Raw genomic sequence first — 26,514 nt, 5'->3', positions numbered from 1 at the left:
CCACTAGGACCACCAGAACCCCACTAGAGCCCCACAGGACCACTTTAGGGACCTCCAGGCCCCTACAGGGAATCCCCATAAGCCCTTTAAGGATCATCAGGAACCCTCCAGGACCCACCTAGGGACACACAGGACCTCTCTAGAGGACCCCAAGACCCCTCGAGAGCCACCCAAGACCCCTCCAGGACCTCCTGGACCATTCTAGATCCCCTCAGGACCCCTCAGGAGCCCTCCAGGACCCCTCTAGAGACCCCCAGGACCCCACTGAAGCCCCACAGGACCACTTTAGGGACCCCTAGGCACCTTTAGGGTCACTTAGGACCTTTCTAGAGACCCCTAGAGCCTAGAAAGCCTCTCAGGATCCCTTTAGGGACACCCAGAACTCCTGTAGAGCTTCCCAGAGCCCTTCTAGGACCTTGAGGACACCTTTAGGAATCCCCAGGACCCCTCTAGGGACCAACAAGACCCCTTTAGAGACCCCCTAGACCCCACTAGGGACACCCAGAACCCCTCTAGAGCTCCCTAGGACCCCTTTAGGCCCCTCCAGGACTATTCTAGGCATCCCCAGTACCCCTCTAGGTCTCCCTGGACCCCTTTAGAGTCCCACAGAACTCCTGTAGGGACCATCAGGACACCTCTAGGGCCCCCAGGACACTTTTAGGGCACCTAAGACCCGTCTCGAACTCCCAGGACCATTCTAGGGGCCTCCAGGGTACCTCTAGAGCCCCACAGGACCCACTTAGGAGCCCCAGGACAACTTTGAGTATCCCCAGCACTCCTCAAGGACTCCCTGGACCACTCTAGAGCCCCTCTAGACCCCCCCTGGACCACTTTAGGACCCTACTAGAGCCCCCAAGACCCTTCTAGGGACACCTGGACCCCTCTTGAACCCCCCAGGACTCCTCTAGGGACTCCCAGGACCCCCTGAGGAACCTGCAGATCCTCTCTGAGGACACACAGAAACCATCTAGGGACCTCTAGGATTCCTCCAATACCCCCAGAACACATCTAGGGACCCCTAGAACACTTCTAGGGACCCCAGGACCCCTCTAGGAACCCCAGGACCTCCAGGACCCCTCTAGGTACCCCCAGGACCACCATAGGATGCCCAGAACCCCTTTAGGGATCCCCAGAACCCCTCTTGCAACCTACCAAGGGATCCCCCCCAGGGACACCGAAAATGCCAGCAAATAAAACTCTTTAAGACTGGGTTTGGATTTTTAGAAAGTGAGCATCGTTTATCAGGCCCAGGAAACTTGTGGGAGTGATCCCCATTTATCATGTGCCACAAGACAAAGGCTGGTACAGAAGATATTTCCCACTTTCATGCATATGGGTAAGTTCTCCCAGAAATGTTACGGATATTCCACTACTTTCCAAGACCTAATTTTAATGTTATGAAACTTCGCAACAATCCAAACTCTTGCTAATTTGGAGCTGGTTCCAGCTTTCTGTTTGACCTTGCCTTTCAGATGAGTAACGATTCCAAACAGAGGGGATTACAGAAGAAGAGGCTTTGGTTCAACACAAATCATTCCACATATTATATCACCATCAATTTGGGGACACAAGTCCCACCCCACCACAAGGTCTCAGCCCCACCCCAGGTCCCCACCACCCTGGGGACACCAGTCCTTGTCCCACCACGAGGTCCCAGTCCCACCCCAGGTCCCCACCTGGGGACACCATTCCCACCCCATCATGAGAAAAACATGGGGGTGGGGAATTAAAGAAAAAGAGAAGAAAAAAGGGGAAAAAGAAAGAAAGAAAGAAAGAAAGAAAGAAAGAAAGAAAGAAAGAAAGAAAAAAGAAAGAAAGAAAGAAGAAAGAAAGAAAGAAAGAAAGAAAGAAAGAAGAAAGAAAGAAAGAAAGAAAGAAAGAAAAGAAAAGAAAAGAAAGAAAGAAAAGAAAAGAAAAGAAAAGAAAAGAGAAAAGAAAAGAAAAGAAAAGAAAAGAAAAGAAAAGAAAAGAAAGAAAAGAAAAGAAAAGAAAAGAAAAGAAGAAAAGAAAAGAAAAGAAAAGAAAGAAAGAAAAGAAAAAGAAAAGAGTTCACCAGCCCCATATGACCCCACATCCCAACAAGACCACACTCAGCCCCACATCTGCCCCCCCACACCGTGGAGTGTGCAGCAGGATCGTCAGCAGGCCATGATGCCAGAGGCCAGGAATGAGGCCAGTTGGCTTCTGGGACCCTACTGGCGGGAGTCCAGTGGCTCAGCGTGCGCAGCCCCGTGGCCCCAGCCCCGTTCACACGACCTCTCCCACCCCGAGCATTGTCCCAGTGCGGGGATGAGGACACACTGGGACAGGACTGGGACTGGGGGGAGGAGAGTGTCCACGCTGGGAAAGGGCAGCTGGGAAGCTCAGCCAGCTCTGGAGTGAAGGGAGGAGAGAGCCTGTAGTGGGGCAGGGAGATGGGGTGATGTGGGTCACCATAATGGTATGGATAACCATGTGCTGCTGTAGGTCACCATACTGGTGTGGGCCACCTAATACTGATGTGGGTCACCATGCACTGGTGTAGGTCACCATATATTGGTGTGGGTCATCGTATACTGCTGTGGGTCACCATACTGGTGTGGGTCACCATATATTGGTGTGGGTCACCATGCACTGGTGTTGGTCACCATATACTGGTGTGGATCACTGCGTTGGTATGCGTCACCACGCCCTCCCCATGCTCCCCACCATGTGTCCCCAAGCACAACCCTATATGGGACCCCAGTGAATCCCCTCTCTCAGGTGCCCCCAACCCAGTCTCCCCCATCTCTACCTTCCCCCGATGCCGGGCTCTGTCCCTGCGTCTCCTCGGGTTGAACGACCCTGGGCTTGGTGATGCAGCTCCCAAGATTAATTTTTTGGGGTTATTTGGGTGGTTTTGTTTAATAATCGTTATTTCTCCCTTCCCGGGCGCTGCCAGAAATACCCGGCCCCTCCAGACACTGTGTTCCTGCTCTGCCACGGACATTCCTCCTGTCATGGATCATGGCTCCTGTCCCCAACGGTCCCCAGGGATGGGGGAAATGGACAAAAAAAAAGACTTTTTTCTTATTACAAAATAGCATTTATTGGTAAAAAGCCCCTGGGGGAGGAAGAGGGGCCAGGATGCTACCAAGTTTGGGGACATGGTGGCACCCCGTCCCTGTTCCCCAAAGAAGGGATCCATCATCTGTTTGAGGGCTTCAACCCTCACCAAATCCGTGGGTGGTGACCACAGGAGGAGGAGGAGAAGGAGGAGGAAGGGGGTATACAGAGCCCCTCACCACGGTGTCAGGGCAAGGTGATGGCGGCAGAGGAGGCGCCGGAAAGCCTTGCGGAAGTCCTGGTTGAAGACGGTGTAGATGACAGGGTTGAGGGAGCTGTTGCAGTACCCAATCCAGAAGAAGAACTGGAAGACGCTGTTCGGGACCTTGCAGCGCTGAGGACAGAGTGCGCCCAGACTGTAGAGAAAGAAGAAGGGGAACCAGCAGAGGACAAAGACCCCAACGACCACAGCCAAGACAAAGGTGAAACGTTTCTCCCGGTTGACCTGAGTCTTCCTCCTCCAAGCGTTCAATACTGGCGGCTGATGGGCCAACACCACCTGCCCCGTCCCAGTGGCCAAGGTGTCCTTGGGGTGTCTGCTGGGCTGTGGGGACAGCGCTGCCCCAGTGCTGAGAGACACTGGGGGCTCCTCGGGGCTCAGCAGTGAGGTCCTGTCTGCAGGCAGGGAGGTCCCTGGGGGATCCACACTGGCTGCGGTGGGAGTGGTGTTTGGTGGCATAGGTCCCAGTGGTTTGGTGGTGGAGGGATGGGAGTGGTGGCGACGTTTGGCGATCAGGTAGATGCGCAGGTAAACAAGGATCATGATGAGGCACGGGGCGAAGAAGGAGCCAACGCTGGAGGAGAGGACATACCAGGCCTCCTCGTTGAGCTTGCACTGTGGTCGTTCCTCTGCTGTTGTCTTCTTCTCCCCCTTGTAGACCAAGGGTGGGAGGGAGATGACAGCAGCGATGGTCCAGACAATGAAGATGCTGCACTTGATGCGCCGTGGTGTCCGCTTGGCGTTGTACTCAATGGCATGGCTGACGGACCAGTAGCGGTCCAGGCTGATGGCACAGAGGTGGACAATGGAGGAGGTGCAGAAGAGCACGTCCAACGCCAGGTAAATCTCACACCATGTCTTCTCAAAGTACCAGTATCCTAGCAGCTCATTGGCCAAGGAGAAGGGGATGATGAGGGTGGCCACCAAGATGTCGGCAGCCGCCAAGGACACCAAGAAGAGGTTCTGGGGTGCCCGCAGAGAGCGGCTGCTCAGCACGGCCATGATCACCAGTGCATTACCGGTGATGGTGAAGAGCATCAGGAAGGTGATGGCGGCAGCAATGGCGGCAGTGGCTTGTACCGAGTACCCACGCTCGGGGCCCTCCATGGTCTGGCTGCCGGCATTCAGCGCTGCCCCAGGGTGCGGGAGGATGAGGAACTGGGGTGCTGGGGGATGCTGGTGGCCTTCGCCGTGCTGCCTGCGGTCCCGCTGCAGCTGGTACACAGGGGCTGTGCTGCCTGCACCCTGCCCACACCCCAAGTCCCCTGCCTGCACCTGAATTCCCCTGCCCACACCCTGAGTCCCCTGGCAGCACCCCAACTCCCCTGCCTGCACCCCAACTCCCCTGCCATCACCCTGATTCTCCTGCCCACACCCTGATTCCCTTGCCTGCACCCCTCAATCCCTGCCTGCACCCCTGCCTTCCCTCCTGCCTTTCCTTGCCTGCAGCCCAATCTCCCCTGCCTGCACATCTCAATCCCCTGCCTGTGTCCCTGCCTGCACCTTTGATTCCTCTGCCTGCACCCCTGCCTGCACGTCTTTGCCTGCTTGAACCCGTGATTCCTCTGCTCGCATCTTGCCCGCACCCCTCAATCCCCTACCCACACCTTGATTTCCCAGCCCCAATTCCTCTGCTTGCACCCTAATTTCCCTGTCCACACCCCTGCCGCACCCCTCAATCCTCTGCCCGCACCCCTGACGCCCCTGCCCACACTCCATCTTTGCCTTCTTGCACCCCTTATTCCTCTGTTCACACCCTGCCTGCACCCTTGATTCCCCTGACTACACCCCTGATTCCCCTGCCTGCACCCCTGCCTTCCCTCCTGCCTTTCCTTGCCCGCACACCTCCATCCTCTGCCCGCACCCTTGACGCCCCTGCCTGTACCCCATCTTTGCCTACTTGCACCCTTGATTCCCCTGCCCGCATCCCTCATTCCACCGTTTACACCCCGATTTCCCTGCCCGCACCCCAATTGCACATCCCGCACCAAGCCCGCACCCGATTCTGAGTCCCCTGCTGCCTTTCCCTGCCTGCACCCTAGTCCCTCACCTGCACCCCCGATTCCACTGTCCGCACCCCTCAATCCGCTGCCAGAACCCCGGATTCCACTGCTTGCACCCCAGTTTCCCCTGCCTGCACCCCTGAATCCCTTGCCCGCACTCCCAATTCCCCTGCCCGTAGCCCTCAACCCTCTGCCCTCACCCTCGATTCCACTGTCCGCATCCCTCAATCCCCTGCCCGCACCCCCGATTCCACTGCTTGCACCCCAATTTTCTTGCCCACACCTCTGCCCGCACCCCTCAATCCCCTACCAGCACCCCCGATTCCACTGCCTGCACCCCAATTCCCCCTTCCCGCACCTCTCAATCCGCTGCCCGCTCCCTGCCTTTCCCTTCCCGTACCCCGGAACCCCTGCCCGCCCTCTACCTCGTGTCCCGGTCCCGGTCCCCGCTGGTCCCGGTGCCGCTGGGCTCTGCGCTGCTCGGCGCCGCCCTCTCGGGTTCCTAGGTGGGTGGGGGCTGAGCCACCGCCCCCGGGGCGGAACAGGGCGACACCGGGCGGGGGTGATCGCGGCCGCCGACGGGCTCCGCTCCTTCCCCGCTGAGCCCTGCGGTTCCCGTATCCCCTGGCACCCGTATCCCGCAGGCACCCGCATCCCCCAGTACCCACACCGCTCCTTGGCACCTGCATCCCTCCAGCACCCACAGCCCCCAGTACCCACACCTGTCCTTGGCACCTGCATCCCCCCAGCACCCGCATCCCCCGGTACCCACACCTGTCCTTGGCACCCGAATCCCTCCAGTACCCGCACCCCTCCTTGGCACCCACATCCCCCAGCACCCACACCTCTCCTTGGCACCCACATCTCTCCAGCACCCACACCCCTCTTTGGCACCTGCATCCCTCCATCACCCACATCCCCCAGTACCCACACCCCCTTGGCTCCCCCATCCCTTCCCCAGCACCCTCATCCCTTCCCCAGCATCCCCCATCCCTGCCCAGATCCCTGCATCCCTTCTACAACACCCACATCCCTCCCTGGGACCTGCATATCCCTCAGGCCCCTGCATTCCACCATTCCTGTTACCCATGTCCTCCCTCAGCACCCACCTCCCGTCTCCAGCTCCTCCATTCCTTCACCGGTACCCATATCCCTCCTACACTGGTACCCACAACACCCTCAGGCCCTCACCTCCCCTCTCTGGCACCCCCATCCCTCCCTCAGCACACACCTCCCTTCTCCAGCACCTCCATACCTTCTCCCTCACCCCTTCTCCCTCACCCCTTCTCCCTCCCTCCTGGGACTCCTTCCCCCTTTCCACCCCTGTACCCCGCTCCCTGGTACTTGCATCCCCTCTCTGGTACTTGTGTTCTCCCCAGCACCCACATCCCTTCTCCAGCACTCATTTCCCCTCTCTCCTTGGAAACCCCTTCCTTCCCTCCTCTTCCCCCAAGCCCCCCCCGCCCCAGCACCCCAAGAGGTGACAAGGGGTGATCAGCTCAGCCAGGCCTCTCCCCATCCCAGAGCAGAGGCCCCACTCCCCTCCCACCCTCCTCCTACCACAACTCCCAAGGGTTTATGCAAGAATTCAGCACGAGGACAGAAAAAAAACAGCACCAGGTGCCTTTTTTTCCCATTTATTGTGTTTTTCCTTCCACCAAGGGAAGTGCTGCCATGAAGGCGACTGCCCTTTTGGAGGGCAGGGAACACCCTGCAGCCATCAGGGTCCTTGGGCACTGCGCTACACTATCCTCACTCCAGCTTCTCCTATTCAGACACCTTTTACCTCCCACTCTGGGAATTCTTCCCCTCTTTTGAGGGATGGAGGCCTTTGGAGCATCCCAAAGCCCCAGCTAGCATCAGGCATGGAGCAGCCATTACTGCTCCCAGCTAATTCCCAGGCATCACCCGCAGCCAGGGCGTCATTCCATAAAGGGGGAAACTGAGGCACTGAGAAAGGAGGGAGCATGGTGGGACCATGGTGGGAAACAGCCCCTCTGCCTCTGGGAACATGCAAGCCAAACTCCCATCTCCCCTGGAACAAGAGGTTTTCCCCAAAACAAGCAGACACAGAGGCTGGGAGGGATTTTTCTTACCCTCCTCTGTGCTCTCCAGTTGCAGGACAAAATCCGACCCTGGTTCCCCTTCTCCAGAGCAGCTTTTCCGCTGTCAAGCCCCAAATTGGGCTCACAGGCAGACCCCGCTCCACCCTTTCCCTGTGTTCACCCTTGGATCCCACCATTAATGCAAAACCAAATTCAGGGGTTCTAAACACTCCGGGCTGCTGCCAGAGCCATGATTGCTTTCAGGAACCCTGGCTCCATACTCTGGCTCCACTTGGAGCATGACTAAACTCTCCTGCTGGGGGTAAAGATGGATTCGAGACAGACACAACGGATTATCCCAGCCAGAGGTTGGTGACTCATAAACCCCACAGCTCTGCCACCTCTGCTCCAGATTTCTCCCTGGAGAGGGTCAAATCCTGCAGCTCGGTCCTGGAGTGCTGAGAGATGCCAACACCGCACCAGGACACTCACAGGGTGAGAGAAGGAAGAAACAGGCTGCCCTTTGGGGGAATTTAGGCAAAAATCCACCTTAAGAGAGGGCAAAAACCCACCCTGGGTGGTGATCCAGGCTCCCAACCGGCCACAGCATGGACTCAGACCCTCCTCAGGGCAGCAGCCACCTCTCACCACTCCACACCCACCACCTTGATCCACACGGCCCTTTCCAAGCCAGCATCCAGGCATCCTCAGAGAGCGGAGCGTCGAGCAGAGCTCCCTACAGCTCAGATCAGCCGGGCTTCTCCTTCCAGCTCAACCCTTGGATCGCAGATGCCCATGAACGCAATTTCTTCACTGGCCTGGCTGCTGCCAATGGATGTCGAGGGAAGGGACAGATGTTGAAGGCCACAGGCCACAGGCCTTTGGTTCATATAAGCCTCCAGGTATTTCAGGAGCTGCTTTGGTTTCTTTTTAGTGGAGAACTCCAGCTCTAGGAAGGTTAAAGGGAAAAGTGTAAGGACAGAGAGAGGTTTGGAGGGTGTCAGGGCTGCGGCATGCTGCAGGGTGAGGTTTTGACCCACGTATGGTGTTCATGGTGTTCCCTCATGAACGGAGACAATGATGTGAGCATGAAAAGCTCATCGCCCAAAGCCCAGGCAAGCTCGTGCCAGTCTGAGCTCCGTGGAGATCGCCCTGGGAGGAAAAGCCCAGGAACAGGCAATTGAAGTGGAGCCTGGCACTACAGCTGGGACCTGCTGGAAGCGGGAGCCATTAGCACGGTGCAGCCACATCAGGCTCCTCTGGAGTAAATAACTTCAACAGCTCATTTAGCGCTAGCAAAAAGCTCGGCAGCTCCACTTACATCCACGCTGCCAACTCCGCTTACGCAACTATGCGGTGGAAAACAAGCCAGCCTGGAGCCAAGAACATCCCCATCCATCACCCATCAGAATACTGTAGGTGCTCCCATGGGAGCAATCCAGGGGAAAAACACTCCCTGGAGGACTCGGATCACAGAATCATGGAATGGGTTGGGTTGGAAGGGACCTCAAAGCCCATCCAGTTCCACCCCCTGCCATGGGCAGGGACACTTCCCACTGGATCAAGGTGATCCAAGCCCCATCCAACCTGGCGTTGAACATCTCCAGAGATGGGGCAACCACCACTTCTCCGGGCAACTCTCCACCCCTACTGTGAAGAATTTCTAATGTCCAATCTAAATCTTCCCCCTTCCAATTTAAAGCCATTCCCCCTTGTCCTGTCCGTGCACTCCTTGATCAAGAACCACTCTCCAGCTTTCCTGGAGCCCCTTTCCATAATGGAAGCTGCTCTAAGGTCTCCCCAGAGCCTTCTCCTCTCCAGGCTAAACAACTCCGACTGTCTCAGCCTGTCCTTCTACAAGAGGTGCTTCAGCCCTCAGATCATCTCCCTGGCCTCCCCTGGACTCACTCCAACAGCTCCGTGTCCTTCCTATGCTGAGGACTCCAGAACTGGACACAGGGCTCCAGGTAGGGTCTCATCAGAACACAGCAGGGCAGAATCCCCTCCCTGGCCCTGCTGGTCCCACTGCTCTGGATGCAGCCCAGGATACAGGTGGTTTCTGGGCTGGGAGCTCACATTGCAGCTCATATTGAGCTTCTCCTCCCCCAGAACCTCAGGTCCTTCTCCTCAGGGCTGGTCCCAAAACCATTCCCTGCCCAGCCTGGATTTGTGCTGGGATTGCCCCAACCCAGGTGTAAGACCTTGCCCTTGGCTTGGTTGAACCTCAGGTATTGAAAATTCTCATGTAAAGGTTAAAAGTTTGGACCCTGCTGGGGTTTTAATCACTTGGCATTGGGCTCTGCAGGCCATGAAGGCGCTGAAAGTGTCGCGTTTGTCCTCTGGGTCTCTGTTATTTCCCTTGGATGGGGAAGGAGATGGGAACCCTTGAGAAGGAATTTGGATGGGGAAGGAGGGAAAACACACCCTGGAGGACGAAGCTGGAGTCGGCGATGGTCTTGTTCTGCCATTTCCAGAGGCGGTAGAGCTGGAGGAAGGTCGCCGCATAGAGGTCGTTCAGCACGGCGATGACCTGCTGCCGGCGGTTGCACTCCCTGGAACGGGCAGAGAGGGGCTGAGCCGAGGGAGCTGCTATCCCGGCAGCAGAGGGAGCTGCCACCCAGCAGCCGAGGGCGTCGCTTGTGAAGGGACTCTGCTCAACGTGAACCAGCGCTGAACACTGTTTGAGACTCCCAAACCCACCAAAGCCTGGCTACGGAGCTGTCAGCTGCTCCAGACCTCACCTGGAGAGACATTCCTCCCTCAGGGCCTGGATGACGAGGCGGGTGATGTTCACAGACATAAGGCAGAAGGGGAAATTCTGCAAGAGAACGAGCGTTACCTGGCTCACACGGTGCCTTGATGACACCTTTAGCCCTTTCATGCCACATCCGTGCAACCTCAAACCCATGGGATGACAGAGATCCATGGAGGAGAATAATATGACTACGGATACAGGCTTAGATGCGTGCCGTGGTCAAGCTGAGCTTACGTCCAGGCTTAAACCCAACCACACCTGAGAGCGACTGCCAAGTTTCAGGAGACAGACTCAGCTCACTCCCATTTTCACCCCATCGCTGCTCTCTGTCCACTTCCCCAGCCCTTTTAGCCCGCAGAAGTTCAGCTCCAAGCCAAGATCCCAGAAGCAACACTGCTCTCCACCAAGATGCTAAATTCTCCTTCCTAGTACACAGCCAACACCTGGAATTTGGCTTCAGGTTCTGCGTGGAGCCTGGAAGGGATCACCTTCTTCCCACTGACCAGCACAAGGGGCAACAAACAACTGAGTCCTCACTTGGAAGAGAAGGATTCGTGCTTCCCCGAGTGCTGGGAATAAGCAGGCAGATAGAGCTGCAGGGAGGAAGGGAAGGAGGAGGAAGCACATGCCTGGGTTTCGTGCTGGGATAACTTGAAAATCTCCAGAGCCAGAGGCAGCGTCCGGGTGTCCATGACAAAGTAGAGCAACTGCATCAAGCCCAGCATTCCCGTCCCTCGCAGGTCAGTTCCGGGATCCACACCTGGAAGGTCGGAAGAGCCCAGTGAAGCAAGGGACGGCACTGAGTTGCACTCTGGTCATCTCCCTGCTTCCGTGGGCTGTTTGTACCCTGTTTCAAGGGCAGAGGAACCCCAGGAATCACATCCTCAGGGAAAGCTCTAAGGGAATTCCCCTAACTGGAGCCCAACAGGTGCCACAGTCTCTTTCACGCAGGCAGTAAGAGGCCCTTGCTCTCCCACCCATCACCAAATCATGGAATCATTAAGGTTGGAAAAGCCCTCTAAGCTCATCCAGACCAATCGTGAGCTCAGCCCCACCATGCCTGCAAAATCATGTCCCGAAGTGCCACATCCACAGGTTTTTTGAACCCCTCCAGGGATGGAGACTCCACTACTGCCCTGGGCAGCCTGGCAGTGATTCACCACTCTGCCAGTAAAGACATTTTTCCCAATATCCAATCTAAACTTCCAGTGGTGCAACTCGAGGCCATTTCCTCTCGTCCCATCCCTTGTTACTTGGGAGCAGAGCCCAGTACTCACCTCCCCACAACCTCCTTTCCAGGAGCTGCAGAGAGTGATGAGGTCTCCCCTCAGCCTCCTCTTCTCCAGGCTAAACACCCTCAGGTTCCTCAGCTGCTCCAGACCCCCTGTTCTCCAGCCCCTTCCTCAGCCTCGTTCCCTTCTCTGGACGTGCTCCAGCCCCTCAATGTCCTTCTTGGAGTGAGGGGCCCAAAACTGAACCCAGGATTCGAGGTGTGGCCTTACCATGGATCCAGCTTGTCCAGATCACTCTGCAGAGCCTCTCAAGCAGATCCACACTCCCGCTCCATCTGGTGTCACCTCCAAATTGACTGAGGGAACACTCAATCCCCTCATCCAGACCATGGATAAAGATATTAAACAGGACTGGCCTCAACGCTGAGCCCTGGGGATACCACTTGTGGTCAGCTGCCAACGGGATTCACCTCCGTTCATGACAACTCTCTGGGCTTAGCCATCCAGGCAGTTCCTGTCCAAACCATGGGCCACCACCTTCTCTAGGAGAAGGCTGTGGGAAATGGTGTCAAAGGTCTTACTGAAATTGAGCTGGACAACTTCTCTTGCCTTTCCCTCACTCCATAGCCTCTCCAGGAACTGGAATCTCCAAGCTCTGCCCACCCCAGGGCTGGTAAATCAGCCCTTACACCCAGGCGCGCACCAGGACAGAGCAGCAGAAGCTGCTCCGCTCCCAACAAGCGTTTTAGGCTGCATTAAAACCTGGCCAATTTAACACACGAGTCAACCAGTCTGGAACTCCAGTGAGGCCACCGGTGATGGCGTTAATCACACTGTTTTCCTGACCATAACCTTAGTGACAGAGCCCTGATCTACTCTGCGCTATCAAACAGGGTGACGGCTCATTAGCCACAGAGATCGTTGGCTAACAAAGAGTATTAATGGTCCAGGTAAAGCAACATCAACAACTGTGGAAGCGGAGACTGGGGTTTGCCAGATGTTGTGTGGTAGTGGAAGTTGGCTATGGCCACGACAGGTTGGCTACTGAACCAGGGTGCAGCATCAGTACAGCTCTGTGGAATACCTGTCTCCATGATCGGTTGGAGAAGGGTCTGGAGGACAAATCTTGTGAGGAGTAGCTGAGGGAACTGGAACAGGATGAGAAGGAACAGCCTCAGGCTGTGCCAGGGGAGGTTTAGGCTGGATACTGGGAAAGACTCCTTCCCTGAAAGGGCTGGAAGCATTGGACCAGGCTGCCCAGGAGAGTTCCCATCCCTGCAGGGATTTAAAAGTCATGCGGATGTGGTGTTTAGGGATGGATTTGGCAGTGCTCGGTTTATGGATAGGCTCAATAATCTTAAAGGTCTTTTCCAACCTAAACAATCCCCAGAAATAGCAACAGGGAAAGCAATTGCGTGAAGGGAAAGGGAATGAGCAGTAAACCCTCCTCGCTGCCCTTTGGATCCCATCTCCAGCAGAGGGAATGGAACCAGTGCAACCTCTCTCGGCAAAGCTTTGCCCCGGAGCTCTCTCCCTCTGCCCTACCTTGGAAGCCGAGCTCTTCCCAGTGTACTCCATAGCGCGGGCAGCCCAGCCGGGAATGGGTCAGCTTCCTGTAAATGGTCTGCAGGATTCTCATGTGCACTTGCTCGTTATCATCCAAACCACCTGGAGAAGAGAAAATGCCTGTCAGCACCTGAAAAACCATCCCTAGGCACCTAAAAACAGCTTCCCGGCTCCTGTGAAATGCCCTATGGTGCCTATAAACAGCCCCATTGCAACCAAAAATGGAACCATGGCACCTAAAAATGCCCCCCTGGTTCCTAAGAATAGCCCCTCAGCACCAAAAAAACCACCTTTGGCATGTAAAAATGGTTCCTCACCACCTAAGATCAGATCCCCAGTGCATAAAAAATGGCCCATGGTGCCTAAAAACAGCTCCACAGCACCTAAAAAAGGCCCCATGGTGCTCCAAAAATGCTCCTCCTGTACCTAAAAACAGTCCCTGGCATCCAAAGAACACCACTTAGTGCCTAAAAATGGCCCCAGCACTTAAAAAACAACCCTTGGTGGCTAAAAATGCTTCCTCAGCACCTAAAAAAAGACCTCTGACACCTAAAAATGCTCCGCAGTGCCTAAAAATAGCCCCCGCACTTGAAAAACGGCTCTTGGTGCCAAAAAAAACAGCCCCTGGCACCTAAAAAATGGCTCATAGTGCCTAAAAAACAGCCCCCTGGCACCTCAAATCAACCAAGAGAACCAACCACAAAGCACAGGCGAGGCATTTCCATGCCCTCAGCATACGCAATCCAACGTGGGAGAGCCAGGAACAACACCCGGTACACTTAGGTGGCAAGAGGATTCACCTCTGGCTTGGTTTGGTCATGGAATGAGGAGCAGGAAAGGCTGCGGTGCCGTGGCAAGGTGTGCACGTTGAATGGCTACTGTGGCAGGATGGAAAGGGATCAGAAAATCCATCACTGCCTCCTAAAAGTGAGGAGGCGACAGCAGGGAGCAAAGGAGATGGGGAACTTTGGGACAAGGTGCTGTCAAAGATGAGAGAGCCCCTGCCCTTTACCAAGCCCCTCTCGCAGTGTTTCCCAAGGAAAACCAGCAGGAAGACTCACATTGTGCCATGGCCAGCGCCAGGTCCCGCTCTCCCTGCAGCTGCGGCTGGAGCCGGGGAGGGCCGAAAAAGTAGTGAAGCAGAGCAGCCAGGCCTTGCCTGCGCACTGTCGCCTGCACTTTCTTCTGCAGAGGAGAAAACATGGAGAGAAATGCCCCAGGCTGAGCCCTCGAGGAATCAGGCAGGAGGAACACCCATGGGGGAGCCGGGAGGGATGAGATTATGGGAAGAGCCAAGAAAGAGGGGAAGGAGAGGAGCTTCTTCGGTCACATTCCCTGCTCCTACTTACTAAAACTACCCCCGAGAGAGGGTAAGAGCACAGGGCGTTGCCCGTACCCTGCACTCGGAGAGGTCGGCTGTCTGGAAGAACTGCAGCGCTTCACTGAAGGAGATCGGAGCTGCAGCGCTGGCCAATGTCACCCCCAGACCTGTGAGGACACAGAGAATGGGCTTAACCCTCCTTGCCGTCCTCCCCAGCTTCCCCGTGCTGAAATGAGCTCCTGTCTCACGCCAGAGCAGCTGCTCCAGTGCAGGGAGCTCTCAGTTCTCCGTGCCAAAACAAGATCCCATCTCATCCCAGAGCAGCCATTCCAGCATGTGGAGCTCACTCCCAGGTTCTCAGTGTCAAAAGGAGCTCCTGCCTCATCGCAGAGAAGGCGTTCCAGGTACCCAGGCCCCTTCCCTGGCTCCAATGTTTCCTATCCCACTCTTGAACAACCCTACTTATCCCGGCACCCCTGGTGTCAGCTGTACCTGACTGGATCTCTTCCACAGCCTCCCATTCCTCCTGGGCTCGCCGCAGCTCCTCACTGAGCTCTGCCAAAGGAAAGGCACGTGGAGGTCAGGATGGGCTAGGAGATCCAGAGAGCGTTTGATCCCCCTCCCCCAGCCCTGCTCAGGACATCCCAGAGCAGGATTTCCCTTGCCCTATGGAATAACCCTGTGTGGAGTCCCCTGAGCAACTGCAAGGTTTCTCCTTGGCAGGAGCAGGAAACGGCAACATGAAGGCTTTGCCAAGCCAGAGCTGGATGGATTTGCCTGTGAGCCCAGCACTGAGTTCCTTGGGCTCCATTCCAGTTTTCCAGGTGTTTTTTCCACCGGGAAGCGATGAGCTAAATGGGAAGAGGCAGAGAAAAAGCTTACCAGCACCCACAGGCTGCTCCGCACCCTGCACAAGCGCCTGCAGGAGGCCATTCTGTCCCAGAGACGAGATCTGAGCAGGGATAGAAAGACACAACCATCACCCACCAGAACAAACTCAAAAACCCAACTGCTCCACAGGGAGGCAGCCCCAAAACCCTGAGATTTTCCCTCAGGGAACCAACCCCATCTTCTACTAGCATGCCAGGGGGCTTTCCAGCTGGCTGGAAGGGTGGGAAAGCAGCTCAGAGCCTTTTGGGCACAGTTTGTGTCCCATTACCAGCTCAGGTGATGGAAAGGTCACTTTTTGTACCCCAAAAGGTCCTTTTTTATGGATACAAATGGAGAAACAAAGCAGTATTAGGTGATCGGGGTGTCTGACATTGAGGGGCGTAAACCCAGGGGCACAGCAAGGGGCAGATGGGCCTGACACGCACAGGGAGCAACTTGCCGGGCAGGGGGAATCGCCACTGCTCCTCCGGCTGCATCGAGCCCCCGGTGCCTCTGCTCATGCCCTGCAGGGAAGAAGGCGGAAGGCACAGCAGAGTCTTAGCTGGCAGAGTTGAGTCACCCTAGCCCCTGAGGGACACCCCAGTGCCTCAGGAACCTTTCAGGGATCTCCCAGCCCTTCTGCCCCTCAGGGAACCCTCCTGCCCCTTAAGGACCACCAGCCCTTACCCTCCCTCCCCTCTGGGACCCCTCTAGCCCCTACCCTGCCCTTCAGGGCCCCCCAGGCCCTTGCCCTCACACTCTTTCTTCCTCCCTGCCCCCTCCCCATCCCTCAGGGCCCCCTCAGAACCCCTCCAGCCCCTCAGAGTCCTCCCCAGCGCCCCCCAGCCTTTCAGGGACCCCTCCTGCCCCTCAAGGGACCCTCAGCCCTTCCTCACCTTCCCCTCTGGGGGCTCCCAGCCCCTCAGAGCCCCTCCTGCCCCTCAGGGACCCTACAGGGACCTTCCAGCACCTCCCTCCCCTGCACCTCAGACCCCCTCAAGGAACCCCGCAGCCGCTCAAAGACCCCACCAGAGCACCCCTCCAGCCTCTTAGGGACCATACAGGGACCTCCCAGCACTTCCCCCCTCCTCAGCAACCCCTTGAAGTCTTCCCTGCCCCTCAAGGACTCCTCAGGAACCTCCCTCTAGCCCCTCATGTGCCCCCCAGCCCCTTGGAGACCACTGAGGAGTCCTTCAGGGATCTCTCAACTCTTTCCCCTCCTTCCACTCAGAGCCCGCCCTTCTGCTCAGGGACGCCTCAGAACCCCCCCTTCTCCTTCTCAGAGACCCCTAAGAATCCACCCCCCAGAGCTCCCCTGTGCCCCTCAGAACCCTTCCAGGCCCTCAGGGACCCTCCAGAGCCTCCCTGTGCCCCTCAGAGCTCTCCTTGCTCCTCAGCAACCCCCAGGCCCTTCCTCTCATGCCTCGGACATCCCTTCAGAGCCCCCCAGGACCCACCCCGTGCCCTTCAGCAATCCCCAAGCCCTTGCCTTCCTGCCTCTCCTGTCTCCCTCAGCCCCTCAAGGCCCCCTCGGAGTCCCCTTCCCCTGCCCCTCAAAACCCCTCCAGCCCCTCAGAGCCCCCTATGGACCTCCCCAGAGCTCCCCAGCCCCTCAGGGACCTCCCCAGAGGCCCCCTGTGCCCCTCAGGGTGCCACCAGACCCTCAGGGACCTCTCATGAATCTTCTGCTCCTGCCTCACCCCAGTCCCTCAGAGCCCCTTCAGAGCCCCTTCATAACCCCTTCGGCCCCTCAGACATCTCCCTGGGCCCCTCAGGGACACCCAAGGCCCTTCCCCTCTGACCCCGCGCCCACCGGAGGCGCCACCGGCCCCTGCAGACCTCGCCGGCCCTGCCGCTCCGTGCATTGCGCATGCGCGGCCGCAGGACACACCGGGAGCCGTAGTCCTGCCACCACCACCCGCGTTTACAACACCCAGCATGCATCGCGCGCCCACCTCCCCGCCACCTATGGACTACAATACCCAGCATGCAGCGGAAGGGAGGGGTGGACGGCGGAGCTCGCGGGTCTCGCAGCGCAGAACGCGGGCGCGCGCCGGAGCAGACGGGCGCGGAGCGATGGGGTTGTGGGCACTGATTTTCCTCGCCGCTCTCCTCGTTCTCCTCTTCCCCCTCTTCTCCCGGGTCCTGCGCGACGCAGGAGGACCGAGCCCCTTCGCTGCCGATGCCCGGCGCCCGCCTGCTCCGCTGGTCACCGACAAGGCTGTGCGCAGGACCGTGCTCAAGACAGGTATGGTGGAACCCGCGTGCGGGCACGGGGAGGGTGTCATCCCCGGGCACGGCTTCACGTCCAGGGACAGCATCACCCCCAGGACAGCATCACCTCCTGGAGCAGCATCTCCTCCCAGGGTGGAATGTCTCCCCAGTACAGCACCACCTCCCAACACAGCATCGTCCCCTGGGGCAGCATCACCTCCCAGGCTGGGATGTCCCCCCAGCACAACATCAGCCCTTGGAGCCACATCACCCTCTGGGTGGGATCATCCCCTGGGTATGGCACCGCCCCCAGCGGTGGCACTGTCCCCCAAGCATGGCATCATGCCCTAGGGTACCATGATCCCCTCAGGGTGGCATCAGCCCCTGGGATGGCATCACCCCCTTGGTGCAGCATCACCTTCCAAGGGGCATCACTTCCCCTAGTGTGGCATCACATCCCCAGCACAGCATCACCCCCTGGAGCAGCCTGATGCCCACCAAGCATGGCATCAGCCCCCAAGATGGCATCTCCTGCTGGGGTGGCATCACCCAGCAAAGTGGCATCTCCCGCTGGGGTGGCATTGTCCTCTGAGCATGGCATCCCCCCCTGGGGCACCACGACCCCTCCATAGTGTCATCACCCCCGAGGTAGCATCCCCCCCCGGCACAGCATTGTCCCCTGGGGTGTCCTTGCCCCCTGTCTCCCTCCCAGCACAGCATCTTCCCATGGATTGAGACCCCCTGTCCCCAAGGCTTTGGGGTCTCCTCTGGGTACTACATATCCCATCCCACCATTAATGATGCCCTCTCTTTTTTCCCCCTCCCTAGTTTTCTCGGCAGATAAAGTCCCTGCGGTGCTTGATGCTGTCGTAGTGGGCAGCGGTGTGGGGGGGCTGGCGGCAGCGGCGCTGCTGGCGAAGGCAGGCAAGCGGGTGCTGGTGTTGGAGCAGCACGGGAAGCTGGGGGGATGCTGCCACACGTTCAGTGAGAAGGGCTTCGAGTTCGACACCGGTAATGGCATCGGGGAGGGGGCAAAGGCGCTCCTGGATCAGTGGAAGGGGGCTCAGCATCAGGGAGGGGGGATGCCTCTGGGGGGAATGGGAGCCATGGAGGTAATGGTGTCTTCATCCCCAAGCCAGTAGCCGGTTGTCCCCATTGCTTGCCTTTATCTACTTCCCTCCATATCCTCCATGAGTGAGGAGATTCTGCCCCTTTGCTCTGCTCTGGTGAGACTCCACCTGGAGCCCTGCATGCAGCTCTGGAGTCCTCAGCACAGGGAGGACATGAAGCTGTTGGAGCAAGTCCAGAGGAGGCCACGGAGATGATCTGAGGGCTGAAGCACCTCCTATCCGAGGACAGGCTGAGAGAGTTGGAGTTGTTCAGCCTGGAGAGAGAAGGCTCCAGGGAGATCTTAGAGCGGCTTCCAGTACAGAAAGGGACTGCAGGAAAGCTGGGGAGGGGCTCTTGATCAGGGTATGCAGAGACAGGATGAGGGGGAATGGTTTTGAGATTCAAGAGGGGAGATTAAGATGTGATCTTAGGGAGAAATTCTTCATGATGAGTGTGGGGAGGCCCTGGCCCAGGTTGCCCAGAGCAGTGGTGGCTGCCCCATTTTTGGAGGTGTTCAAGACCAAGTTGGATGGGGCTTTGAGCAACCAGGTCCAGTGGGAGCTGTGCCTGCCCATGGAACTGGATGGGCTTTGAGGTCCCTTCCAACCCAACCCAGTCCATGATTCCGTAACTATGAATTCCCCATGAAGGGGATGTCACCTGAGGACAGATCTCCTGCCAGAAGGACAAAGTCCACCTCTGAATGTCCCTCAAGCTGCACAACATTAATTATTTACAATGACATGGAAAGGAAAAACATCAAAGTGTAACAAAGTCCCCAAAAGCTGTTTGAAACACCACGGCAAGGGCTTGGTTTTCCCTTCAACCTAAAGCAGGATGAGGGCGTTTCCTGGCTTTTCCCTTTCCCGTCGCTACGGAGCTGCTGGGGTTGGGCTGAGTGAAATAAAAGGAAGGTTCTGCAGCCCCAAGTGTGTAAAATAAGGACTAACTCCCCCCAAAAGAACCCCAAATCCTCCATTTTCCAGGTATCCACTATGTCGGGCAGATGCAGGAGGGCTCCAGCGTCCGCTTCCTGATGGATCAGCTGACAGAGGGGCAGTTGGAATGGGCTCGGCTGCCGGCCACCTGTGACGCTGTGGTTCTAGGGGAGCCTGGCCGCAGCAGGACATACCGCATCTGTTCTGGAGAGCGGGAATATTTCCAAAACCTGAAGGAGCAGTTTCCCAAGGAGGGAGCCGCCATCGATGAGTTCGAGAGGCTTGTGAAGGTAGAGGAACTCCATCTTCTCTGTGGAACAGGGACAAGGTGGGATTTTGAGTCAAAATTCCCCCCCTGCCCCAACACCCACAGGTTGGAGAAGGGCAGAGAAGACAACAATATGACACAACCCAACCCCAAAACCACCAAAAATCACCCTTTTCTGCCTGAAAACCTGGCATCACACTTTTCACCCCACAAATGCATTGAGACCCCCATGAGCCCAAACCCACCCCCTTGGCACCATGGGGTGATGCTTCGGGTGGAGAATTGCACTTATTAAGTAAACGGTGCTAAATTAGCAGTAATTAATGCATTTATGGATTAATTAATTAATTGATGCTTTGAAACCACCCCCTCCACAGCAGGGGAGGGGTTTTCTGGTGCTCCTCTTGCCCCGGGATGCCACGCTTAAGAGATGCTGTCACCTCTCTGTGAGCTGAGCAGGAAATTTAAGGGGAAACAGAGACCCTGGAGCATCTTTGGAGCCCACCCTGGGGTAGTCACCACAGAGCTGGTGGCAAATGCTCCCTGTCTCCTCCTGCAGAGTGTTGGCAGAGGGACCATGCTGCTGGGGGTCCTGAAAATGATCCCGCGGGCACTGGCTGTGCTGCTGTGTCGCTCGGGGCTGCTTGTGTGGCTCAGCCCCTTCTGCCGGTTGGCGTCACGCAGCTTGAAGGACGTGGTGGATGGGCTCACCACCAACCCCGAGCTCAGGGCTGTCTTCAGCTACATCTTCCCCGCTTACGGTAGGTAGCCAGGAGGCTCTGGGGTGCGTGGAGGTGTAGCCAAACCAGTGGTGAGGGATTCTCTGCGCATGGATGCTCTGCCAGCATCTCCCCAAGCCAGCAGACAGTTCTCCCCATGTCCCCATTGCTTGCCTTTATCTGCTGTCCTCCATGAGAGAGGAGATTCTGTCCCTCTGCTCCACTCTGGTGAGACCTCACCTGGAGTCCTCAGCACAAGGAAGACATAGAGCTGTTTGAGTGAGTCCAGAGGAGGCCATGGAGATGATTCGAGGGTTGGAGCACCTCCTATCCGAGGACAGGCTGAGAGAGTTGGAGTTGTTCAGCCTGGAGAAGGGAAGGCTCCAGGGAGATCTTACAGCAGCATCCAGGACTGAAGGGGCTGCAGGAAAGCTGGGGAGGGGCTCTTGATCAGGGAGTGCAGGGAAAGGACAAGGGGAACATTTTTGAGCTACAAGAGGGGAGATTGAGATGCGATCTTAGGGAGAAGTTCTTCATGATGAGTGTGGGGAGGCCCTGGCCCAGGTTGCCCAGAGCAGTGGTGGCTGCCCCATTTTTGGAGGTGTTCAAGACCAAGTTGGATGGGGCTTTGAGCAACCAGGTCCAGTGGGAGGTGTCCCTGCCCGTGGCAGGGGGTGGTACTGGATGGGATTTGAGGAACTTTCCAACCCAAACCTATCTATGATTCTATGATTCTTTAGCTTCACAGCATGGAAACGTGGCTCGTCTTGTGCAAGGGAACCTCTGACCACTCTTAACCTCGTGCTGGCCTTGCTGTAACCGTTTTGCTCTGAGCTTTGCTTTTTCCCTTTCTCCCCGCCACCTCGGAGGTTTGCTCATGACTCTTGATGACTCAACTGTCTCAGTGGGTGCAGCCAGAGCTGTGCAAGAACTACAGGGCCACCCATGTCTGATACCCTCCCTGCTCTTCTGGGTACTGCCGACCCATCACTTCTCCCCTACATCCCTCCTTCCTTATGGCATCATGTCCAGCTGAGGATAGGGCACTCCTTATCCTAAAAATGTTAGGAAAAGCCTCAAAACCATGATTTGGCACAAACTCATAGAATCACACAATGTCCTGAGCTGGACTCACAAAGGTCTTCCAGTCCAACTCCTGTCCCTGCACAGGACAACCCCAGCATTCACCCTGTGAGACTGAGGCATTGGCTAAATGCTTCTGGAATATTGTCTGGCTTGGTGCCATGACTGCTTCCCTGGGGAGCTGTTCCGGTGCTCCACCACTCTCCAGGACAAGAACATTTTCTTCATGTTCAACCCAACCCTACTCCAGCCCATCTTCCTGCCATTCCTGCAACCCACCTTGTGCTGCTCCTTTTTCCCAGGCGTGGTCCCCTCTAAGGCCAGCTTCTCCATGCACAGCATCCTGGTCAACCACTTCCTCCATGGTGCTTGGTACCCCAAAGGCGGGGCTGGAGAAATCGCCTTCCACACCATTGCTGTTATCCGGAAAGCTGGAGGTAACGTGTTCGGAAAGGCACCGGTGCAGAGGATCCTGCTGGACTCCCAGGGCAGAGCCTGTGGTGAGTGCTGGGTTAGATGGAAGGGGCACGGTTCGGTAGAAGCGGGGACCGTTGGGAAGAAGGGGGGATGGTTGGGAAGAAGGGGGCATGGTTGGGTAGAAGGGGGCATGATTGGGTAGAAGGGGGCATGGTTGCATGGGAAGGAGTAACGGTTGTGTATGAAGGGGTACACATGGCTTCTGCCTGTGCTTTTAACAAGAGCTGTTCCGTCCCTCCTGGCCTTTCCCTTCCAGGCGTGAGCGTAAAGAAAGGTGAAGATGTGGTGAACATCTTTGCTCCCATTATAATTTCGGACGCTGGGATCTTCAACACCTACGAACGACTCCTGCCAGCAGAGGCACGGGCATTGCCAGGTAAAACATGACAGCATGGGGTTTTGGGGGAGTTATGGCATTGATCACCTCCAAGCCATGTCCCATCAAGGGTTGTTGCATTGAAATTAGTTCTTAGACATCAGCAAAACCCCATGGCTTGTGTTTCACACCAGTCAAAACACTGTCCTGGCCACATGTTTCTCTGCAGGGTTTCCAGTTCAACCTAAATTAGTTTGCCACAAGCAGATGTACTTTTGGCAAATCCCTCGTTTGCCGCTTGATTTGCCTCAAAAACACAGCACAGTGTCCCAAAACTTGTGAGAGCTGGTGAGGTGTCCACTCTGAGTTGGGTTCAGCGCTGCCACAAATCTCCTGGCTGCTTTAGAAGAGAATCGGTTGAGTGGAAGATGGCATGGACTCATGGCTGGGTGGGAAGTGGCACGATTGGGTGAGAAGGGGGTGTGGTTAGGTGGAAGGGGCATGGTTGGGTGGAAAGGGCATAGTTGAGTGGGAAGGGGCATGAATGGGTGGTATGGGCATGGTTGGGTGTTAGGGGCATGATTGGGTGGGAAGGGGACATGGTTGGTTGGGAGGGTACATGGTTGGATGGGAACAGGGCACAGTTGGGTAGAAGGGAGCATGGCCAGGTGGGAAGGGGCATGGTTGAGTGAGAACTTTCTGGGCAATGATAACATTCTGGTCTACAAACATTCCGTGTTTGCAGACCAGGGTTGTGTTTGAATCCAGGAAAGCCATTAAAGCCAAAGATAACCTAAAGCATCCCATGTAGGAAATCTCAACGCCCCTGCTGTCCTCCCAGTTTGCAGGAGGTTCCATCGCACTCCTTGAGCTGGGAGACATTTCAAGATAAATCAGTTTTACAACCAACATGGAGCAACGTCAATACAAGTGGGGCTTCTAGGAGAAACTCCTTCTCTGTAGCCAAGAAGCCCAGAAAATACCCATTTTCCCCTTCTTCCCTCCCCACCGCAGAGATCCAGGCTCAGCTCCGCATGGCGACCCACGGGGAAGGGGGTTTCACCGTCTTCGTAGGGCTTAACGGCTCAAGGGAAGAGCTGGGGCTGGAGCCTGTCAACTACTTCATGTACCCAGGAACTGACCTGGATGAAATGTAGGTTTGGCTCCACCTTAGACGTGCTTCATTTATCTTAAGGAGATAAATTCATGGGTGGTGACTCAGAAAATGCTCTTGGCAGGTCCTCGCTGCTTGGGCGTTCGGTCGTAACAAGTATTCAGGGAGAGATTCTCACCCACCTCAATGTCTCTGCAGAGTGAATGGCTACCTGGCTTCTTCCAGAGAAGAAGCTGCCAAGAACATCCCGCTCCTCTTTGTCACCTGCCCCTCATCCAAGGACCCCACCTGGGAAATGCGGCACCCAGGTAAAGGTTGAAGCTCAACCACACAGTGGCTTGAAAGGTCTTGTTGGGTTTTAGTTCATTTGATGAATGCAGCCGAGTTCCTACTAAAATAACCATGGTCAAAGCTGCTGAGTAGGTTGCTCATGGGAATTGGTCTTCAGGATAATGGGATGAAGGATACGGGACAATGAAGACCTAGGAACATCCCAAGTGTTTGCACAGGAAGGGTTGGGTTTGTGGCAGCAAAGTGGTCGCATGAAGGTGGGCAGAGGGACAATGGCCCTAACCTCATTGTGCTGCAGGTAAATCCACACTGGCCATTGTGTCCTTTGCCAAATATGAGTGGTTTGAGGAGTGGAAGGACAAGCCGGTTAAGAAGCGGGGAGATGATTACGAGGAGCTGAAGAAGACCTTTGTGGACACGGTCATGCAAGCTGTCTTCAAGCTCTACCCTCGCATTGAGGACAGGGTGAGGAAATTTGGGGTTCATTGGTCCTCCAGCTCCTTTCGTCGGTCCTGTCTACCCAGCCCCATCCTGCAAATGTTGTAGCTGGGTCTACTGGACACAAGGTCCACCTGGGCAGCACAGCACCAACCCATTGCCAACACCTCCCAAACATACATGGTGCAAGAAGGGGGCATGGTGGTCCTCCAGGACCATTCTGGGACCAAACTTGGCCAGAACCACCACCCAAGGGGCTGCAAGCAAACCTGTCCCAGCCCCTACCCCAAGAAAACAGCTTTCTGGAGCACAAAACACACTATGCTATCACACTTTTCTCCTGCAGACCATGTTGTCCCCTTGTCGTCCCCTAGATCGATTACATCTCCGGAGGAACGCCCCTCACCAACCAACACTACATTGCCAGCCCCAAGGGAGAGATTTACGGCATGGACCACGGCATCGCCCGCCTGCAAGCTGAAGCCATTGCCACTGTGAGGGCACAGACGGCTGTCCCCAACCTCTACCTGACAGGTACTATGGCCACCAGCCAGAGACCATCTTCTCAGATGAGGACACCATGGAATACGGGGGGAAACCTTCAGTCCTGTCACAGAATAAGGAGGGGACAAGCTGCTGGTGTGCCATGGGGTGGTGGAAGAGCCGCTGGAGCACATCAAAGTGGAACTACATGGTCCCAACAAGAGGAGGAAAGGGCTGTGCCTCATCCAGCTCTGGGTCATGGTCTCCCTGCCCAGCACTGATATATTTTGTTTGGGCTGATGATATTAGAGGTCTCTTACAATCTTAAAGATTCCATGATTTTAGCTGGTCAGAATGAGGCCCTTTCCCTGCTGGGGGAAGGAAGGGGTCAGACAGGGAGGGCTTTTGTGGGTTCAAACCCAAGGGAAGGCGTGGTGGCAGGTGGATGGTGGTTGGGGATGATGATGTCCATAACAGTGTTGATGGTCAGTTGGGGATGGAGAGCATGGGCTGCTCACGGAGGACTACGGCCGCTGCCATCACCACCTCCTGCTCTCTTCCAGGGCAGGATTTGTGCTTGGGGGGCTTCGTGGGAGCCCTGCAAGGAGCCCTCCTCTGCGCCAGTGCTGTCCTCAAGCGCAACCTCTACATCGACATGGCGCAGCTCAAAAAGCACACGGAGGCCACCAGCTCCAAGAGGAGGGACTGAAGCCAGTTGTCCCACCAACCAGGACCTCCCTTGTCCCCTCTATTCCCCTTGGTCACCCCCAGTGCCTTATTCTCTGCTGTAAGTTGCCCATAGCACATCCTTCCCCAACGCAAAGCCATTTGGAAGATGCCATTCCCATTTCCACCCAGCTTGCCTTGGCCCTTGTCGACTAGAGCTCACCTCCTTCCACCACAATGTCCGCCTCTAGTAAGGAAAAGCCAGCTTTGATCTCAGGCCACATCTTTTGAGGGCAAACCTCCCAGCATAGGGAAGAAGGGCTCCACGTGAAGCAGTGGCCAGAAGTTAAGGCAACCTCAAAAACCAGGCTGGACCAGAAGACAAAAACCAACAGCCTCTACCAGCAACACCCAGGATGCTTGAGCCCCATTGATGTCTGACAGCTGCATGGACCATCAGAAGAGCATCAACTTTCACCTGCATTCCCCAGGTCTCCTGAACAAGCCCCCAGGGGATGTTTTTCCCACTTTCAGCTGGTGGCTTTGGTGCCGAGTTGGGCTCATTAAGTTTCACTGGGCTCATAAAGCTCCAGGTGGGACTCCAGGGGCTGTGAAGGAAGCAGCACCTCCCTGAGATGGAGCTGAGCACAGGCTTGCCCAGGCAGTATCAGGCAGGTTTGGTAGAGCCCCACCAGCCGCTAGATGGACACCAGCTGCATTTAAACAAGGAGAAACCACACCAACCTAAGCCCCATCACTATGGCTGCCCAGGAGAGGCTCATGGACATGGTCTTTTAGGGTGGTGGAATAAGCAGGTCCTTCTCACACGCCAAGGCCAGCATGAAGGGATTTAAGCCAGTTTTAAAGCTATTTAAGGTGTTTTCTTGCTGTTTAGTGCTTCCAAAGTCATGCCTCGTTGTGGTGGAGGAGCAGAACTACGTGCTCCACACTGATTGCGCCCCTCAAGGCTGCTGACACCGTGGTGTTGCTCTGCCCCCAGAGGCATGCGATAATGCAACCCCCAATCCTGTAGCAATAAAGAAATCTTAGGCTTTGTGTCTGCTGGGAGAAGCTTGGGAACATGATCAAAGCCCTCTCTAAATGGGAAGGGAACCACATGAGACCAAATATAAATCACATCATCATCGCCTTGTGATTTGTGCCTTTTGATGTGGGGTCAGTAGGGCTGGGGTGAGTCGGGCGAGAAGGCTGTTGGGTCGGAAGGGACCTCAAAGCCCATTCAATTCCATCCCTTGCCATGGGCAGGGACACCTCCCTCTGGTTCCAGTCACTCCAAGCTC

General features: G+C 56.3%; 3 protein-coding genes across 4 annotated transcripts; 1 reads left to right on the top strand and 2 right to left on the bottom strand.

Annotated features, from left to right (window-relative positions):
* Nucleotides 1–3,068: 3,068 nt before the first annotated feature.
* Nucleotides 3,069–5,805, bottom strand: LOC104066995 (alpha-2B adrenergic receptor). Its single transcript, XM_009569680.2, has 2 exons — nt 5,733–5,805; nt 3,069–4,519 (listed from the first exon to the last, which is right to left on the bottom strand). The coding sequence occupies exon 2, from the start codon at nt 4,409–4,411 to the stop codon at nt 3,260–3,262; it is 1,152 nt and encodes a 383-aa protein (XP_009567975.1). The 5' UTR covers nt 4,412–4,519; nt 5,733–5,805; the 3' UTR covers nt 3,069–3,259.
* A 1,130-nt stretch (nt 5,806–6,935) lies between these two features.
* ELMOD3 (ELMO domain containing 3) lies at nt 6,936–17,055 on the bottom strand. 2 transcript variants are annotated; one of them, XM_054088930.1, is made up of 11 exons: nt 16,936–17,055; nt 15,543–15,620; nt 15,109–15,178; nt 14,719–14,781; nt 14,302–14,393; nt 13,967–14,090; nt 12,885–13,007; nt 10,737–10,867; nt 10,094–10,170; nt 9,777–9,904; nt 6,936–8,301 (listed from the first exon to the last, which is right to left on the bottom strand). In XM_054088930.1, the coding sequence occupies exons 1-11, from the start codon at nt 17,038–17,040 to the stop codon at nt 8,096–8,098; spliced, it is 1,197 nt and encodes a 398-aa protein (XP_053944905.1). In that variant the 5' UTR covers nt 17,041–17,055; the 3' UTR covers nt 6,936–8,095. The 2 variants fall into 2 exon arrangements, with proteins under 2 accessions (XP_053944905.1, XP_053944904.1); XM_054088929.1 differs by having other exon boundaries at nt 16,910–16,989.
* On the top strand, nt 17,001–26,315 carry RETSAT (retinol saturase). Its single transcript, XM_009569682.2, has 11 exons — nt 17,001–17,344; nt 18,139–18,321; nt 19,407–19,648; nt 20,186–20,387; nt 21,731–21,928; nt 22,162–22,281; nt 23,236–23,374; nt 23,534–23,643; nt 23,925–24,091; nt 24,439–24,598; nt 25,111–26,315. Exons 1-11 carry the CDS (start codon nt 17,035–17,037, stop codon nt 25,254–25,256), a joined length of 1,977 nt encoding a protein of 658 aa, XP_009567977.2. The 5' UTR covers nt 17,001–17,034; the 3' UTR covers nt 25,257–26,315.
* Nucleotides 26,316–26,514: the final 199 nt, after the last annotated feature.

This window comes from Cuculus canorus, chromosome 26 (assembly GCF_017976375.1).
Source record: "Cuculus canorus isolate bCucCan1 chromosome 26, bCucCan1.pri, whole genome shotgun sequence".
NCBI classification, from domain to species: Eukaryota; Metazoa; Chordata; class Aves; order Cuculiformes; family Cuculidae; genus Cuculus; species Cuculus canorus.
Note: the sequence above shows the minus strand (reverse complement) of the source record. Positions and strands in the feature narration are given on the sequence as shown.